This window comes from Ochotona curzoniae, unplaced genomic scaffold, assembly GCF_017591425.1.
Source record: "Ochotona curzoniae isolate NIBS_2020 unplaced genomic scaffold, NIBS_Ocur_1.0 contig_3527, whole genome shotgun sequence".
Taxonomy (NCBI): Eukaryota; Metazoa; Chordata; class Mammalia; order Lagomorpha; family Ochotonidae; genus Ochotona; species Ochotona curzoniae.
The window spans coordinates 753,385-770,227 of NW_024465897.1; the positions used below are offsets into that span (position 1 = coordinate 753,385).

Genomic DNA, 16,843 nt, shown 5'->3' on the forward strand with positions numbered 1-16,843 from the left:
AGTTGGGTGGTTTGAGATCTTGCTTTTTGGGTGGTGTGGACTTGGGAATGGAATCAGCCGCTGCCTTGTGGCGTTTTGCATGGTCCCTTGTCGAGGCCAGGCCCGAAAGGGCCTGCTCCCCTGGGCCTTAAAGGCTTCGGGAAGGATCGCGGGGAGTCGCGGGGGACAAGATGGCGGCGGGCGGCCCTCCCTGTGATGAGGACCCTTTCACAGACCTGTGCTGAGCTCCGTGAGGACAAGTAACTCTGAGGAGCCGGGCCTGCACGGCCGCTGCCAGCCCCGGGCTGCTCGGCGCGCCCCACGTGCCCGCCTGACCCCTGGTTCTCCCTGCAGGACTCGGAGGTTGCCCTTGCAGGCTCGGGAGGCGGCCCGCTGCTCAGTAAGTTGTCCCAAACCATGTGCAACCTGGCTAGGCGGGGCGGGGAGTGCTACGGGGATGAACTTCACCTTTGAACTCTCTCTTGCTGAGGGCTTAGTGGAGAAAAAGCGGAATACTGAGCAGCACTGCGGGTACCCGGCGGCTGCATCGTACCTGCGTGCCTGGTGTGTGACTGCAAGGCCTCTTTGTTTACAGATGGGGTCCAGCTCGAGGAGGCCTCCTGCGTGGACCATGCGGCCACCTCCGTGCGTCCCCGCGACGCTCCAGGTGGGGACACGTGCTCCGTGGACCGGAGCGGGCGGCCCTGGGGTGACCACTTCATGATGAATGTAAATGACAAGCATATGGCTGACTGGCCGTGATGTCGACTTCTTACTGAGAAGTGTGCTGGGAGGATTCCAGGGTCCTTGGGGAACGATGGCTGCTTACTTAATAATGTCCCTTTTTGTCTGTAGTGTCTCATACCGGGTCCGGAGGAACTCCGTAGCTGGCCAGAGTGAACGCAGGTAATCAGATGGGGGACTTGAAGGGTGGTGTGTCCCCTCAAATATTACGTAATCACGAGAGCAGGTGGTAATTCTGGTTGCTTCTTTTGCTGCCTTCACCTGTTCCTCTTGAAATAGTGGAAGAGAGAACGTAGCAGCGTAGGCGTGTGTGTAAGGGCATGCTGTCGCTTCAACTGTCCCATCACTGTCAGATGATTAGAGACGACCAAACTGATGTTCTGTGAGGCTTGACCGTTAATAGCATGTTAGAGTTCTGATGGCAGTTGTTAGCCAAGAGGACGTGGGTCTCCTGGGAAGATTTGGGAATAACATCGTGTTCCGTTTCCACAGGCTCTCCTGGTGGAGTTCTCTGATGGTAAGTGTTGACTGGTGTGACATTACGTGCTGGGGTCTGGCACCAGTGAGGAATCCATGTCCTGTCTTACTCCCAGGTTTAATCCCAGAGCCAGAAATGGTGAACCCACTGGGGTGACTGGGAGATGGGATGCCAACTGGTTCCTTAAGGAACTGTCTGAGGTTGCATTGCCCTGGTTATTTGCCATCTGGTACCCACCAGGCCCACCTTGACTGAATCCTTTGCTCTGCAGGTGGCCTAGGCCTGGGTTTCTCCGGAGTCTTCAGAGCAAGAAGGTCAGTTGGTTTTTCTTTTGAGGCTCACACCACCAAGTAGGCAGTTTCTGGGATGAATCAAACTAGCTCACTATGATTGATCATGAAAATACGTGAACGCCTGAGAAACTGGGCAAGGTGGGACCGGGGAGGCCTGCTGGAGGCACCTTCACCATAGGCTCCTCCCCTGCAGGTCCTGTCACTGCTGGCGACCCGCTCCCTGTGCACAGCATGCTGCGATTCCACCAGGTGAGTGGCTGCCACATGCACTGCGGGAAATCCTAAACTGGCTTGGCACAGGCTCCTTCCTGGGCGCACGTGATGACTTCCATGGAATCTCGTTCGGCTGATGGTGTACTGTTGAGACTCGGAAATCTGATAACACATCTTTGGTAGATTGCACATTATTTTGGTGCAAGTGACCCTGATGGGCTCCATCTTTTTGTTTTAGGTACAGAACTTTGAAGACCACCACAGTTGATCTGAGGTAAATGTCTTGCCCACAGCGTTTGCTCTGGCACTGTTCAATGCCTTAGCTGCTCACTCATGATGAGTTCCTACCGCCCCAGTCTGAGTACTCTGACTGAAAGGTACTCTCTGATCTGTGAGCTCCAGCAGTGGGCTCTTCTGCAGCCTGTAGTTAGACTAGCAAGTGCTGCTGTGCCCGGGAAGTTTACAGAGTTTTACAGATGTGCTTTCCTGTCTTGCAGTGAAGCCGAGCTGTGTTACTGCTGAATTCGCCTGACTTCACCTGCAGGTGAAGGTAAGCAGTCTTGAATGCCCAGTGGGCTGAACTGGGATGTCCCAATGAGGAAACACTCCCACGTCTAACTTCCTGTCCTGGTCCCAGAGCCTGCAAAGGTGAACCCACTGGGGCTGGCTGGGGGAAAAGAGGAGAACCCGTTCCGGAAGGAACTGTCTGAGGGACAAAGCCTGTGCATAGGAAGAAACTTCATTATGGCACCTGCTCAGATAACTCGTTTTTTATTTCCAGGCCTGAATAAAAAACAAGCTGCGTGTATATATAGAAGGTAGGTATCGAGCATTTAATGTGTAGCTTCTGGACACGGACACCCCTTGCATTGTGCTTCCTTCAACTAACATGATATGCTTTTCTTTTCCCTTTATAGGACTCTCAAGTCTGAGGACTTAAGAACTCTCAAAATCATTAAAAGTGAACCTTAAGTCAATGCAAGCTCTCCAATAAAGTTATTTTTCTTCATAACCACTTGTGCAATTCATGTCTGACTGGTATGATCAGAGGAAGATGAATTTTGAACTTGCATTACATGTTTTGCTCCCAGCTGTTTGACCTAAGTATTACTGGCCTACAGAAGTCAGAGCAACTATGAAGCAGTTAGTTGCAAAATGGATCATCCACCAATTTCCCCAATCAACAACCTCACCTGAGCAGGAGATGTGGTTTCCTTTCTGGTCCACAAGTCATTGTTTCAGCTGGAGCACATCTCTGTTACCAATTTGGAGAGTTGGTGGGAGGAACTGCAACATCCCAAAAGGTGGCTCTAGCACAAGTTAACCAAATCCCCAGTTTATAGGGAGTTCCCAGCTGTGCTACCTACAAGGCACATTGCTGTCAACCTCTGCACAGCTGGATTCTTAGGTGTCCACAGCCACAATGCAAGTCGGGGTGGGGCCACCACCTGCAGCATCTCTTGACCAAGATGGCTGTGGGGTGAAGGGAGTACAGGAACCATTTGGAAGGCAGGATAAGGGTTGCTGTCCGTGCTAAGGTGTTGGTTCAATGAGGTGTTGGAGGGGATGGCATTGGGTTGAGGCACACTAGTTAATCCTCCACTTGCTACGACAGCATCAGTCCTATGATGTATGAACACCCAGAAAAATGTCCTTCCAGGCCTCGTTTGGAAGATGGCTGGGCCCTTGCCGCCACATGAGAGGCCTGCAGTTCTGGATTCTTGGCTTCATCAGGGAGCTTCCTGGCTGTTGTGGCGGGTTCACGTGGGGAACAACAAATACAAGTGAGCAGCATCTTCTGCCATCTCAACTCTGGTTACTGAGTAGGTGGAGCTGCTGACATTTTTAAGTTGGAGAGGTCCTCACCAGGCAATTCTGATGCAGATGCTTGATAGGTCTGAGAGTGGTCAACTCAGTAATGACAGCCCCAAAACTGCCAGGGTGAGTCCTGGGAAGACAAGGCTGCCCGGCTGGGGGAGCACCACTGTTCAGAGGTGGAAGTGGAGAAAAGCACAGGTGCTGACTTGGGAACAGTCAGGAGTGAGTGGAAGAGACAAACAGCAAGCAAAATCGGTGCTGTCAGACTAGAGGTGGGGCAGCTGAGAACAGGTTTAACCAGTAGATGGTGCTCTGGAGCTGGTAAGTTACTGCTGCATCAGTCCAAGATACAGGACCAAGACTTGCAGTGGGTTAGAACTAGGGGCGAGGAGGCAGGATCCCTGCGAAGCTCTTGGTAGATAATCGGCAAATTCACATTTGGCAAAATCATTCCAACTAAGTCTCAAGTGCATGGCTGCATGTGTGAGGACGAAGAAGACTGCTGATTGCAAAGCCACAGCCATAGCTCTGTGCTACCGCATGGCCATGGGCCTCAACAAGGGCCACCAGGTGACCAAGAACCATGAGCAAGCCGAGGCACAGCTGCCGTTACGCGCACCTGACAGCACTCCAAGTTCATGGTCCAGGAGGTGTGCAGCTTGTGCCACGGAACTGCTCAAGCTCTCCTAGGACACACAGGTCCTCAAGTTCGTCAATAAGCAGGCGTGCACATCTGGGCCAAGCGGAAGCAGGAGGAGCTGAGCAGCCAAGAGGAAGGTGCCACCAAGGACATTCACTCCTGCCCTCTCTTTGTAATAAACCTCTCCATGCCAAAGAAAGGGAAAGGAATGAGGGAGAGAAGGAAGAGTAGCTTGCAGCCAGCATGGTGATGTTGCCGGCTAAGCCTCTGCCTATAGCACTGCTAACCCATACCGGTTCTAATTCATGTCCCAGCTGCTCCTCTTCCCATCCAGCTCCCTGCTTGTGGCCTGGGAAAGTTGTAAAGGATGGCCCAAAGCCTCGGGACCCTGCATCCACATGGGAGACGCAGAAGAGGCTTCTGGCTTCAGATTGGCTCAGTTCCAGCCATTGTAGCCATTTGGGGAATGAACCAGCAGATGAAAGATCTTTCTGTCTCTCCTCTCTGTACATCTGCCTTCCCAATAAAAATAAATAAATCTTTTCTTAAAAAAAAGAAAAAGTTCCTGCCTCCTGGTTTCAGCCTAGCCCCATCCTGACCATTGCGGTCATCTGGAGAGTGAACTAGGGGATGGAAGACAGTCTCAGGGTCTCTCATTTTTACGTAAAATGCCACAAGCCCCCAGTCAATAAACTGCTTCCCCTCCAGCCCAGAAATGCACCCCTAGAAAGGAGAAGTCCTTGCTGTTGCTGCTTGTTCATCCCAGAGGAGAGACGGCCAATCAATCAGTGAAATAATGCAGTGGTTTCCAACCAGAAATAATTCTGCCTTTCACTTGGCATGGTCTACAGTGACCTGAGTGTCACAGTTTGGGACGGTGGGGTTGGTTAACACGTACAATGGGCCTCTAGTTGGTGAAGGCCAGGCCTCCTGCTAACCACTGTGGTACCCACACCAGTCCCTCTCCCCGGCCCTCAAGCAGTGAATTATCAGTCCAAAATATCTGTCACGCTTTCCGTCACCGTAAGATTGATAATAAATGCTGGAAAGAAGACACTGTAGTGCAGTAAGAAGGCATGTCTTGGGGCTCAGCATGGTGGCTCACAGCTTCATCCTCAACCTTCAAGCACCAGCATCCCATGTGGGCGCTGGTTCATGTCCTGGCTGCTCCACTTCCCATCCAGCTCCCTGCTTGTGCCCTGGGAAAGCAGTCGAGGATGGCCCAAAGCCTTGGGACCTTGCACCAGCATGGGCGATCCGGAAGAGTCTCCTGGCTCCTGTCTTCAGATCGGCTCAACTCCAGCCATTGTAGACACTTGGGGAGTGAGTCAGCAGATGGAGGATCTTCCTCCCTGTCTCTCTTCCTCCTCTGTGTATATCTGACTTTCCAATCAAAAGAAATAAATCTTTTTTAAATGGATGTCAGAAGTCTGCATCCTGCATCTCAGTTCCAGTTGTGCTTGCCGTCCCAGTTCAACAGCTCAGGCAGAAGCAGACACCCAGCATGCCTTGTTCTGGTTCCAGCTGCTCCGTGCTTCTGAGCTAGCTCATGAAGCACAAGGTGGCACAAAGATTTGGGTTCCTCTGTTCAAGTTTTATTTATTTGAAAGGTACATTTGCAGAGAGGAGTGAGTGGAAGAAAATGCTTGCATTTACTGGTTCATTATGCGAATGACTCCGAGGTCCAGGTCTGAGCCAGAACAGGGCCAGGAGCCTGAAACTACACCCAGGTCGCCCACACGGGAAGGAATCCTCGTGGCCCTAAGCACTTGAACCATCCTTCCTCTGCTTCCCCAGAGAGAGAGAGAGAGCAAGTCAGCTTGTCCACACCAAAGTCACAGCGATGCTCCGGGCAAGCGTGTGGGTTACGAAGGATCGGCTCTCACGGCCAGGATTGAGACTGAGGAGTCAGGGACAAATTCTGCCGGGGCGTTCTGCAGTCCAGGCGGCAGGCGGCCAAAGCCCTTAGATGCAGACGTGGAACAACATGCTTAGGGAGATGGCACTCACACAGTCCTGCCTCTCTCCTCCCTCTGGCACTGAGGACCTCCTGGTGGTCTCGGTGGCTGGTGGGCAGCAGGAATGGAGACGTGACCTTAGCCTATTGCCACGTCAGCTAGACATCTCAGACCCTTATTAGTAAAAACTGCTGTGGGGGACTGGACATGGTTCCTCCCGCATCCTCCAGAGAGGAAATCTCTGCCCTGTACCCCAGCCAAATTGTTTGATATATATATATATATATATTTTTAAAGATTTATTTTTATTATTTTTAATTGGAAAGGCGGATATACAGAGAGGAGAGACAGAGAGGAAGATCCTCCGTCCGATGATTCACTCCCCAAGTGAGCGCAACGGCCAATGCTATGCCGATCCGAAGCCAGGGGCCTCTTCCGGGTCTCCCACGCGGGTGCAGGGTCCCAAAGCTTTGGGCCGTCCTCGACTGCTTTCCCGGGTCACAAGCAGGGAGCTGGAAGGGAAGCGGGGCTGCCGGGATTAGAACCGGCGCCCATATGGGATCCCGGGCGGGCGTGCAAGGTGAGGACCTTAACCACTTGCGCCACTGCGCAGGGCCCTATATATATTTTTTTTAAAGATTTTTTTTTAATTGGAAAGTCAGCTATACAGAGAGGAGGAGAGACAGAGAGGAGAATCTTCCGTCCAATGATTCACTCCCCACGAGGCCGCAGAGGCTGGAGCTGACCTGATCCTGATCTGAAGCCCAGAGCTTCTTCTGGATCTCCCACATGGATGCAGGGTTCCAAGGCTTTAGGCCATCCTCTGCTGCTTTCCCAGGGCACAAACAGGGAGCTGGATGGGAAGCAGGGCCACCGGGATTAGAACCAGCATTAATATGGGATCCTGGTGCATTCAAGGAGAGGATTAGCCAGTTGAACCATTGTACCAACCCCGACCCCTTGCCATGTACACACAGGCGTGGATCCCAGGCCTGTCACCATGTGCACACACAGGGCCAGGCACAGATCCAAGGACCCCCAGCCCCTCACCACATGCATACACAGGCCAGGCACACACCATAGCACAGTGGGGTCGGTATCAGCCGGCTCAAATGATAGGACAGTGCCACCAGGAGGCCACATTGGGCACGTACTGCTCAAGCCAACGAGACTGGGGAAAGAACCCATGCCCTTCAGGGAATATGTGGGCAGGTGTTGGGGGTGGAGGTGCTCCCGTGGCAGAAGCTGCTGCGGGGTCTGACCTGCAGCCCAGCCCAACACCTCCTGTGGGTCTCAACTCATCCCTGTCTACCTGCACTGGCTACCCCTACCTCGATGGCCCCAACACAGAAGCCTTAGAGCAGGACAGCAATCAGTAGGCTGCAGACATGGCTGGAGACAGCCATTCCAGGTGAGGACTTCAGGCCCATATTTTACTTCAGTTTGATACAGTTCCATAGGCTCTGGGGTTGCCCATTTCCCTCCCCAAGGTTCCCACACCATTGATTTCCCCTCTAATTTTACAATGGGTGCTAGATTTGCCGCTCACCAAAATGCTAGATTTGTCGACCACCAGGGAAAAAATAATTCAGCCAAATATATAAGAAGAATTTAGCTGGCCTTTATTTCAGGGAACCACGGTCACGGGCTTTCCTTCCCCGTGCAGCAAACAGACAGATGTCAAGTTGAAGGTTGCAGAGGAAGAACATGGAAGATTTGGGAAAGGGCCTTTTAAAACTCTCCTTGACACAGAAGCGGAAACAGGGTCGCCTCGGCCCTTAATTGGTGGGGGGGATACGGGTATGTGTCCCTCATTGGTGCAACGGTCGGGGGAGGGTCATAGCCAGAGGGGCCCCTCAGAATTCTGCCATCCTTTCCAGATTTGGTTGGAGGCAAACTCCGTCCTCCTCCGGTTACCGTGGTAGCGATCAAAAGGTGTCCTTCATGAACTGTCACAGGTTCATCATGCTGTTATGCGGTGTTCCCTGACAGCGTAGGCATGGACAATGTCAGCGAGTCCACCATCTTACTGTTAGGATGTATTCGGTTCTTTCCCTGGGAGTCCATCTTTGGTCCGTATGCTCAGACACATAAAGCGTTTTGTCTCCATATCTGAACAAATCAGTCCGCCCTACAATGCCACTATACAGCCGCTAAAATACAGACCCAGTGAGCACAGCCCACAATAGGGTGAAAGTAGTAAATTTTCGTCAACATGAAGTTAACAAACAAGCTACAAAAAATATTGATGGGTCGCCAAGGGCAGTGAAAATGGGAGTCAAAAGCCTTCTTGTGGGAATAGATGCTAGTGCTTGACCCTTGTGGCACCGAGGAATTACCATTAGACACTAAAACTTCCTTTGTTATGATATGAAGCATAACGGTGCTGAGCCTAGCCCAGCTTCTATGGGTGTGTGCTTTGTCTCTTCTGACTAGTTCCTAGTTGCCTGTGCTGTCCCCTCCCTCTTCAGGCAAGGGTAGAGTGTCTGAGGACCTACAACTTTGGTCCCTGGAGTCAAGAAGCAGACGCTGTTTGTGTACAGGGCAGAAACTGTTGGGATAGGCAGCCTGTATCAGAGCTGTTGGAGTTCCCGATTCCCCGGGGCCTGGGGGACCGCGAGGGTCGGCTGCCTCGTCGCTGCCCGTCAGGTACCTGACCCCTCGGCTCCCTCCCAGCTGGCCATGTGAGACGTTTGGAAAAAGACCTAACAGATGGGGGGTGGGTGGGGGTCTCTACTTAGTCCAGATTTGCATTTCCACATCAGGTTGAGTGGCTGCTAATTTAGTAGCTTCCAAGAAGCAGGACCCGGAGTCCTTTCTCAGCCCTGCTTGGTCTGAACCCTCTGCATACAGCTAAGCTTGGCTTCCGTGGGATTTCCTCAGCTTTGGAGGTGCATCCTATGAAGGAAAAGCGCCGGGAGAGAAGCCCTGGGATGTGAAGGAGTTGCGGCTCCGGGCTGAGGAGGGGTCCTCAGTTCTTACCAGCACCCCCGGGGAGCCCACGCTCCGACCCCTCACTCAGCAGAGACTAGAACCCAAGAAACACGCCTCACACTGACACCGAGTTCCCTGTCGCTCCAGAGAAAGGCAGGTCACTCCAGAAGAGACTGAGGCTGCGCGGAAATTACAATCCGGAATAGCAAGAGGACCAATCCTGAGACTGTAAACGAGCGGGGCGGGGTTTATGTAGAATAGACCGAGCAACAAGCCTGCTGGAGAAGCAGCAAAGGACTCTATTTAAGGTCTCTTTTCTCTAAATATCTTTCTTCTTATAGGTTAAAAACTAATGAAACATTAATTTTAAAAAATTAATTTATCAGAAACTGGTTTACTCGATACGATTGAAAACGCACCACAACTGAGTTAGGTATAGTAACGGCAGGGCCGCCTCGAGGACCAGCTACTTAGCATCGCTTCTCGGCCTTTTGGCTAAGATCAAGTGTAGTATCTGTTCTTATCAGTTTAATATCTGATACGTCCTCTATCCGAGGACAATATATTAAATGGATTTTTGGAACTAGGAGTTGGAATAGGAGCTTGCTCCGTCCACTCCACGCATCGACCTGGTATTGCAGTACCTCCAGGAACGGTGCACCCCTCCGGGGGAACAATGCTGGTTAAAAAAAAGAATATGTGGTCGTTACTTTTAGTTTATTCTGTTTCTGCTGTCTATTAAAATGCTTTCATTTTCAAGAACCTCTTTGTTGGAGTTGTTATCTTTAGAAAACCACAAGTAACACCCAGGATTAAAAGGAAAACTTGCATATCCGTGTTTGGGGAATAGGGGAATTTATGTTGGGTTGCATCAGCTAGTGGGCACTGAGAAATTAGTCGTATTTGCAGTAGCGACATTAAATCAGAAACATTGAGCAACCAAAACCACCGAGGTAGAACCTTGAAAAAGCATCCTTCAGGTCAGAGATCCTGCGATCTGCGGCGGGCAGGTCTTCCTTTCTCCTACTTCCCAGATGCAAAAAAATAAACACATAAAATGTGAAAACCATGGTTTTATTTTTCTGTAGCCCTTGACATTCTGTGCCCTAATCAACTAAGTTATTTTGATCAAAGTGAGAAAAACGACGAAAGCGATGACACCTCCTCCTGCCCTTACCACGTTTGATGCTTGCTTGTAATGTGGTGTGCCAGGATATTCTAGATGTTCGCGCAAAGTCGGAAAAACGGAAAGGAAAGATCTCTATAACTTTCCCAGGACAAAAGCAGAGGGACAGTGAGGCCGCCGGGATTAGAACCGGGGTCCAGACGGGGTCCAGACGGGGTCCAGACGGGGTCCGGTGCGTTCAAGGCGGGGGCTTTACGTGGACCACCGCATTGTGGCTTAACACTACTCGAGAAAGAAAACAAGCGAAGCAGAGACGGAGGCAGCTCTTCCTTCGCTGGGTCACTCGCCAAGGCCCCGCGGCGGCCGGAGCTGTCCCCCGACCCAGCGGCCGGCCGCCCTGGGTGAGTGGGTCCCGGGCTGAGAGTGCGCACCGAGCCCGCGGCGGACAAGGCTCTGACGCCACCGCGGTCCGGCCGCTTGACGACCGAGAGCTGCGGACCCCCAGGCCGCTCCTCAGGCTTCCGCAGGCCGAGCTTTTGGGGAGGGGAAATCCTCACTTCCCGCCACGGCTTAATCCGGATGACGCCCGGCCCCTACTGGTGACGGCACACTGCGCCGGAAGTGAGCTCCCCGTTTCCGGTTTCCGTCATGGCGGCCGCCGTGGCTCGCTGGAATCATGTGTGGGTCGGCACCGAGACCGGGATCCTGAAAGGTGCGTTACGGGTGGGTGTCTGGGAGGGTCAGGGCTCGGGGACAGCGGGTGTCCCCCGCCCGTGTCCTGCGGGGGGCTGATGTCTGGATCCCGCAGGCGTGAACCTTCAACGGAAGCAGGCGACCAACTTCACGGCGGCCGGCCAGCCGCGGCGCGAGGAGGCCGTGAGCGTGCTGTGCTGGGGCGCGGGCGGCGAGAGCCAGGTGTGGGGGGATGGCCGGGAGATGGCCGGGAGATGGCCGGGGAGGCCTCGGGCGGGGACCTCGCACGCCTTGACGCCCGCTCCTGCGCGCAGATATTGCTGGGCTGCGCGGACGGCACGGTGAAGCGCTTCGGGACCGAGGAAGGCGCGTTCCAGGGACACAGGCGCTGTCCCGGCGGCGAGGGCACGTTCCGGGGCCTCGCCCAGGCCGACGAGTAAGAGCCGCCTCCTGCCTGGACTTGGGGGGCGGGGCAGGGAAATGCGGAGTTCCCTGGGTCGCCGAATGCATGCATGCCATCAACCCCTGGTGACTGCCTTCCCTCGGTACTGGGATGTTGGCCGGGGTGATGCAAAGACCGCGGGAGAAGCTTCTGTGCCAGGTGACTTCCTCTTGATGCATTAGAGCGTTGGGGACAATCCCGGGAGAGTCTCTTAGTAATAATGGGGATCGTGAAATTAGTGGACGCTGACAGCCCCCAACAGAGCGGTGAGGCTGCCCAAGTCGAATGATACAAGGAGGTAATGGTGAGGGTGACCTGGCCCCAAGCACCTGGGTCACCCTCCCGTTGTTTTTCCAGTCGCGTGAGCAGGGAGCTACATTCCAGATAGAAACAGCCAGGACTCGAAGCAGCACTCATGTGGAATACAGGCGGTACAGGCGCTGCCTTAGCACTGAGCCGTGACAGCAGGGAAGCATTATGGTATCAGATGCGTGTGGCGTAATGCAGGGACGCCACAGAAAAGGCTTTTGATGTGAGGTTGAGAGAACTGCACTCTTGCGTTGTAGATGGAGGGCAGCGATGGGCTTTGAGCTGGAAGTGCCCCATCAGGGCCATGAGCCTGTAGGAGTGTACAGTGTGCAGGATGGGTTGCTGAGAGAACGGTTAAGACACTGTGGCCACAACCTGAACCCAGACAGAGGGAGCGGGTGGGCAGGTGCACCGAGAGCCTACGGGCCCAGAATTCATGGATCCGGGAAGAAACTCCCTGGAGCTTCTTGGCAGGAGTATTTTGTAAAAGAGACTTCCAGAACTCGAGAGAGGAAGCTGAAATCCAGATCAGCCCCACTTCCGTCCTTTCAGAGTTACTGTCTTGATTCTGAGTGTTTGACTCAGTAGGTGGGTTGTCTGGTGCCCCCAGGTCCCCTGTCTTAGTGCCTGGGTTCAGGTCGTGTAGCCCCACTTTCTGCTTCTTGGTAATGGGGAGGTAGCGGGTAATCTCTGGCACCCACGTGGGGAAATGTGAAGTTAATCCAGGTCTCCCTGGTTAGTGGCAGGGGCCCAATCATTGTAAGCTGTCACCTGTTTCCTCCCATGGCAGCACCAGCAGAAGATGGGAGCCAGTGCTGCAGGCAGAGGCTTACCGTGCTGTGCCATGGGAACACAGGTGTCTTCATCGGCATCTTAACCACAGGGTCAAATGCAGTATCTTTTAATTTCTCAGAGTGGCATCCTGTATGGGTGCCGGTTCGAGTCCTGGCTGTTCCACTAAAGATCCAGCTGCCTGCTATGTCTGGGAAAGTAGCAGAAGGAGGCCCTAGTCCTTTTGTCACTGCACCCAGATTGGTGACCTGGAAGAAGCTTCAGCTCAGCTAGCTATGGTTGTTGCAGCTGTTTGGGGAGTGAACCAGTGGGTACAAGATCTCTGCCTCTCTAAATCTGCCTTTCAAATACAAAATAAGACAAAACAAAACAACAAAAAACCTTGCCAACTCTCTCCTCCTGTCACAGTTCCCTCATCACGTGTGTGGACTCTGGGATCCTCCGGGTCTGGCGTGACAGTGACAAGGAGGCCTCTCCTGACCCGGTGAGGCTCCCCTGGGCCGGGCAGGTGCCTGAGGAGGGCTTTAGGGGAGGGAGGATGAGGACCCTGGAAATAATTCCCTCTCCCCTTGTCAGCTTCTGGAACTGAGCGTGGGCCCTGGGGTGTGTCGGATGCGGCAGGATCCAGGACGTCCCCATGTGGTCGCCACAGGCGGGAAGGAAAATGCACTGAAGGTGTGGGACCTGCAAGGGTCTCCGGAACCTGTGTTCAGGGCCAAGAATGTGAGTGGAGGGCAGGGAGGGGCTGCCCTTGAGTTCCTGGAGGCTGTGACCAGGGACTGAGTCACACCAGTAGACCACAGGGAGGGACTCCTGCTTGTCTCACGAGATTGATCCACACTTTCCCTTCCTGCCAGGTGCGGAATGACTGGCTCGACCTGCGTGTTCCCATCTGGGACCAGGATATCCAGTTCCTACCCGGGTCTCAGAAGCTTGTCACCTGCACAGGGTACCACCAGGTACAAGAGCGTCCACCCCCACCTCCTTGTGGCTGACGGCCGCCCTGGACAGAATGGGTCCCTGTGGTGTGGCATGGCCTCCTCGGCCTCCTCGCCAGCTGAGCTCTAGGCCATGCACTCCTGTCCCAGAGCCTGGGACTTCCCTCGCTGCAGTCTAGGACGGTGTCCTCTGAAGAGTGGCTCTTCTTTCCCTCCCCCGTGTAAGAAAGGAGGCAGTGCCCTTTCCCAGAGGGATCTGGAGAGTGCATTGTCATCAACAGACATCGGGCTTGCCTGCTGCAGCCCCTCTGATGGGCTTCCAGACGCTGGCCTGACTCATCTCCAGCCTCAGCGCTACATGAAGGACTTGTCTTGTTCGGAACCCTGGCTTGGGGCAGTGGTGGCTCAACAGGCTAATTCTTCACCTGCAAACTCTGGCATTCCAAATGGGCACCAGTTTGTGTCCCAGTTGGTCCACATCCATCCTGCCAACATGCCTGGGAAAGCAATGGAGGGTAATCCAAGTTCTTGGTACCCTGCACCTGCATGGGAGAGCCGGAAGTCTGGACTCCCACTTCTGGACTGGTCCAGGTTTAGGCATTGCAGCCAGTTGGGGAGTAAACCAAAAAATGCAAGATCTTCCTATCTCTGTAAGTCTGCTTTTCAAATAACATCTTGCTTTTTTAAAAAAAAAAATTTATTTATTATTATTTTTTTTATTGGAAAGGCGGATATACAGAGGAGAGACAGAGAGGAAGATCTTCCGTCCAATGATTCACTCCCCAAGTGAGTGCAACAGCCGATGCTATGCCGATCCGAAGCCAGGGGCCTCTTCTGGGTCTCCCACGCGGGTGCACGGTCCCAGAGCTTTGGGCCGTCCTCGACTGCTTTCCCGGGCCACAGGCAGGGAGCTGGAAGGGAAGTGGGGCTGCCGGGGATAGAACCGGCGCCCATATGGGATCCCGGGCGTGCAAGGCGAGGACCTTAACCACTACACCACCGCGCCGGGCCCAACATCTTGCTTTTGACCATCCTCCACTGCTTTCCTGGGCCATAAGCATGGAGCTGGATGGGAAGTACAGCAGCTGGGACACAGGTTGGCACCCATATGGGATGCTAGCATTGCAAGGGGAAGAATTCACTGCTTGAGCCTATTGCACTGGCGCCAAAAAATAAGTAAATCTCTGAATAACAAAATGAAAAGTTTAAAAAAAAAATAGTCCTGAGACTCAATGGGAGCTGGTGCTGGTCGCCACATGGTCCGCACATGTGTCGTCTGCTTTGCTCCTGCACGTGGCTGGGTAATACAGGGGATGTGGAGTATTCACACACACTCGCCAACACACACTGCCATCCTCTCCATGCTCGCTCCCAAGCGGCTCCCCTCCCATTACACAGAGCTCCCTGTGAGGGACCTTCCGCTGCAAAGCCTGTCTGGGAGCAGGGCACAGGTGCCCAAGGGCAGTGCACTGGCTGAGGGCACACTGTGATGTTAGTCTTCCTCAAGGTCCGCGTCTACGACCCAGCGTCCCCACAGCGCCGGCCAGTCCTGGAGACCACCTACGGAGAGTACCCACTGACGGCCATGACCCTCACTCCTGAGGGCAAGTAGGTGGGCCGAGGGGATCGGGTGGGGCTTGGGGAGACCTCGGCAGGTTTCTGCTGAGTCCCCTCACGCCTTGGGTCTCCTCCTCAGTTCGGTGATTGTCGGCAACACTCATGGGCAGCTGGCAGAAATTGACTTGCGGCAAGGTCAGTTTACTGGGGGTGTGGGGAGGAGGGCGGGGTGCTCCCCTCAGCTGGAGTTGGGGAGCCGTGAAGCTTGCTGCCTGGCACCAGATTGCCCAAGTGCAAAGCTTGGCTTCATCCGAAGTTGTGTGACTACTCCTGAATGAAACGGAAACACTGCTGACTCAGTTGTAGTTGGCTGACCAGCCAGCACTGATGTCTGCCCACTCCTCCAGGGCGCCTGTTGGGCTGTCTCAAGGGACTGGCGGGCAGCGTCCGTGGGTTGCAGTGCCACCCTTCAAAACCCTTGCTGGCTTCCTGCGGCTTGGACAGGGTCTTAAGGATCCACAGGATCCGGAACCCACGGGGCCTGGAGCATAAGGTGAGAGCCCTGTGCCCTGGACCCTTCTCTGAACGTGCCATCTCCAGGAGCTCCGTGTTGTGTGCCCTCCCTCCTCACCCCTGTTGGTGTGTCTGGCAGCCGCCGGGCACCTAGTGACCCCAAGTCTTTTGCTTGCAGGTTTATCTCAAGTCTCAGCTGAACTGCCTGCTCCTGTCAGGCAGGGATAACTGGGAGGTGAGCAGCCAGGACTGGGAACGTGGGAGCCAAGGTCACAGCCGGGAGGTGGGGCAGGCAGCTGGGACGCGGTTGGGGCCTGTCCTGCCGAGATCCTCCATTTCTCTGCTGGGCGTTAGCAGTTGTGACAGGGAGACTGCCAAGAGTGGCCTGCCCAGCAGTGGCTGCCGGGAAACTCGGCAGGATGGCCTCACCCCTTTGCTCCCTTCCCCTGCCCCAGGACGCGCCCCCCGAGCCCCCGGAGCCCGCGGAGCTGCCCGCAGAGGACACGGAGACCGATGAGCTTTGGGCGGCCTTGGAGGCAGCGGCGGCCAAGCGCAAGCTCCCCGATTCCGAGCCCACACTGGGGGCTCCCCAGAGCAGGCGGAGGAAGAAGAAGCGCCCCGGCTCCGTCAGCCCCTAACACCTGTGCCCACTTTGTAAATAAACATCCCGGCCCCCACCGTGCCCCCGGCCTTCTGTGAGGGGAGAATGGAGAGGGTTGGCTGGCTGGGGGGACGTCACAGAAGCCGGGCCTGGAGCCGGGCAGGCCTGGAGCCGGGCAGGCCTGGAGCCGGGCAGGCCGGCCGCGGGGCGCGGAGTCGGGCCGCGCGGGGCGATGGGCTGCTGCCAGGACAAGGACTTTGCGGCCACGGACGAGCAGGCCAGGGACTTCGAGGAGGCTGGGGGCGGTAGGGCAGGGAGGACGCGGCTGGGGAGGGGAGAGGCGCCGGGGGCACCGCCCAGGAGGCCGGGGCGGGCGGTCCCGGGGAGAGGCGAGACCCAACAGGCTCGTCCCCGCAGGCGCCCAAGCGGTCCGTTTGGACTCCCCAGGCCACCGGAATCACAAGTCCAACGACAGCCTTCTGATCACCGTGCTGTGGCGGCGCCTGTCCTTGTTCAGCCGCCGGGGCTCCTCGCGGGGCAGCAAGAAGCACTCGGGACCCATCCAGAAGCGGGAGAGCCCGATCCCGGAGGACATGGCGGAGGAGAGCCGGGAGGAGCCGGAGAAGGGATGAGCCCAGGCCTGCTCTCAGTGCGCCCCAGCCCTCAGAGAATAAAATTTCTAACGTGGACCGGCCCGACGAATTGGCGTGTGCTGTCTGCTCTGTGGGCGAAGGGTCGGGCCCCGCGGAGGCTGCGGGCTCTTTAAGCCTCGCCCCCACGGGGCGGGGCCCCGATGGCAGCCCAGCCAATGAGAG

At 55.0% G+C, this 16,843-nt stretch overlaps 2 protein-coding genes, 1 long non-coding RNA gene and 8 other non-coding genes across 16 annotated transcripts; all 11 read left to right on the forward strand.

Moving 5' to 3' along the window:
- Positions 1–30: 30 nt before the first annotated feature.
- LOC121157608 lies at positions 31–2,579 on the forward strand. 3 transcript variants are annotated; one of them, XR_005884077.1, is made up of 7 exons: positions 31–379; positions 575–646; positions 835–885; positions 1,216–1,240; positions 1,473–1,515; positions 1,688–1,981; positions 2,184–2,579. It is a non-coding gene; the product is annotated as an uncharacterized LOC121157608 (long non-coding RNA). The 3 variants fall into 3 exon arrangements; XR_005884078.1 differs by having other exon boundaries at positions 2,205–2,579; XR_005884079.1 differs by lacking the exon at positions 2,184–2,579 and having other exon boundaries at positions 1,688–1,743; positions 1,946–2,124.
- On the forward strand, positions 429–503 carry LOC121157678. Its single transcript, XR_005884097.1, has one exon. It is a non-coding gene; the product is annotated as a small nucleolar RNA SNORD26 (small nucleolar RNA).
- Positions 1,072–1,147, forward strand: LOC121157677. The gene has a single exon (XR_005884096.1). It is a non-coding gene; the product is annotated as a small nucleolar RNA SNORD28 (small nucleolar RNA).
- Positions 1,281–1,405, forward strand: LOC121157670. The gene has a single exon (XR_005884090.1). It is a non-coding gene; the product is annotated as a small nucleolar RNA SNORD22 (small nucleolar RNA).
- On the forward strand, positions 1,560–1,624 carry LOC121157676. Its single transcript, XR_005884095.1, has one exon. It is a non-coding gene; the product is annotated as a small nucleolar RNA SNORD29 (small nucleolar RNA).
- Positions 1,809–1,878, forward strand: LOC121157667. Its single transcript, XR_005884087.1, has one exon. It is a non-coding gene; the product is annotated as a small nucleolar RNA SNORD30 (small nucleolar RNA).
- LOC121157668 lies at positions 2,034–2,101 on the forward strand. Its single transcript, XR_005884088.1, has one exon. It is a non-coding gene; the product is annotated as a small nucleolar RNA SNORD31 (small nucleolar RNA).
- On the forward strand, positions 2,297–2,422 carry LOC121157669. Its single transcript, XR_005884089.1, has one exon. It is a non-coding gene; the product is annotated as a small nucleolar RNA SNORD22 (small nucleolar RNA).
- Positions 2,580–9,532: 6,953 nt separating the features above from the next.
- On the forward strand, positions 9,533–9,723 carry LOC121157666. Its single transcript, XR_005884086.1, has one exon. It is a non-coding gene; the product is annotated as a U2 spliceosomal RNA (small nuclear RNA).
- Positions 9,724–10,814: 1,091 nt separating this feature from the next.
- WDR74 (WD repeat domain 74) lies at positions 10,815–16,145 on the forward strand. 4 transcript variants are annotated; one of them, XM_040981906.1, is made up of 12 exons: positions 10,815–10,895; positions 10,992–11,098; positions 11,191–11,312; positions 12,023–12,025; positions 12,828–12,903; positions 12,996–13,142; positions 13,277–13,378; positions 14,865–14,965; positions 15,054–15,109; positions 15,322–15,467; positions 15,606–15,662; positions 15,883–16,145. In XM_040981906.1, the coding sequence occupies exons 1-12, from the start codon at positions 10,832–10,834 to the stop codon at positions 16,063–16,065; spliced, it is 1,164 nt and encodes a 387-aa protein (XP_040837840.1). In that variant the 5' UTR covers positions 10,815–10,831; the 3' UTR covers positions 16,066–16,145. The 4 variants fall into 4 exon arrangements, with proteins under 4 accessions (XP_040837840.1, XP_040837838.1, XP_040837839.1 ...); XM_040981904.1 differs by lacking the exon at positions 12,023–12,025 and having other exon boundaries at positions 12,828–12,927; XM_040981905.1 differs by lacking the exon at positions 12,023–12,025.
- A 115-nt stretch (positions 16,146–16,260) lies between these two features.
- On the forward strand, positions 16,261–16,730 carry LOC121157584 (testis-expressed protein 54-like). The gene is made up of 2 exons (XM_040981870.1): positions 16,261–16,333; positions 16,446–16,730. Exons 1-2 carry the CDS (start codon positions 16,261–16,263, stop codon positions 16,658–16,660), a joined length of 288 nt encoding a protein of 95 aa, XP_040837804.1. The 3' UTR covers positions 16,661–16,730.
- Positions 16,731–16,843: the final 113 nt, after the last annotated feature.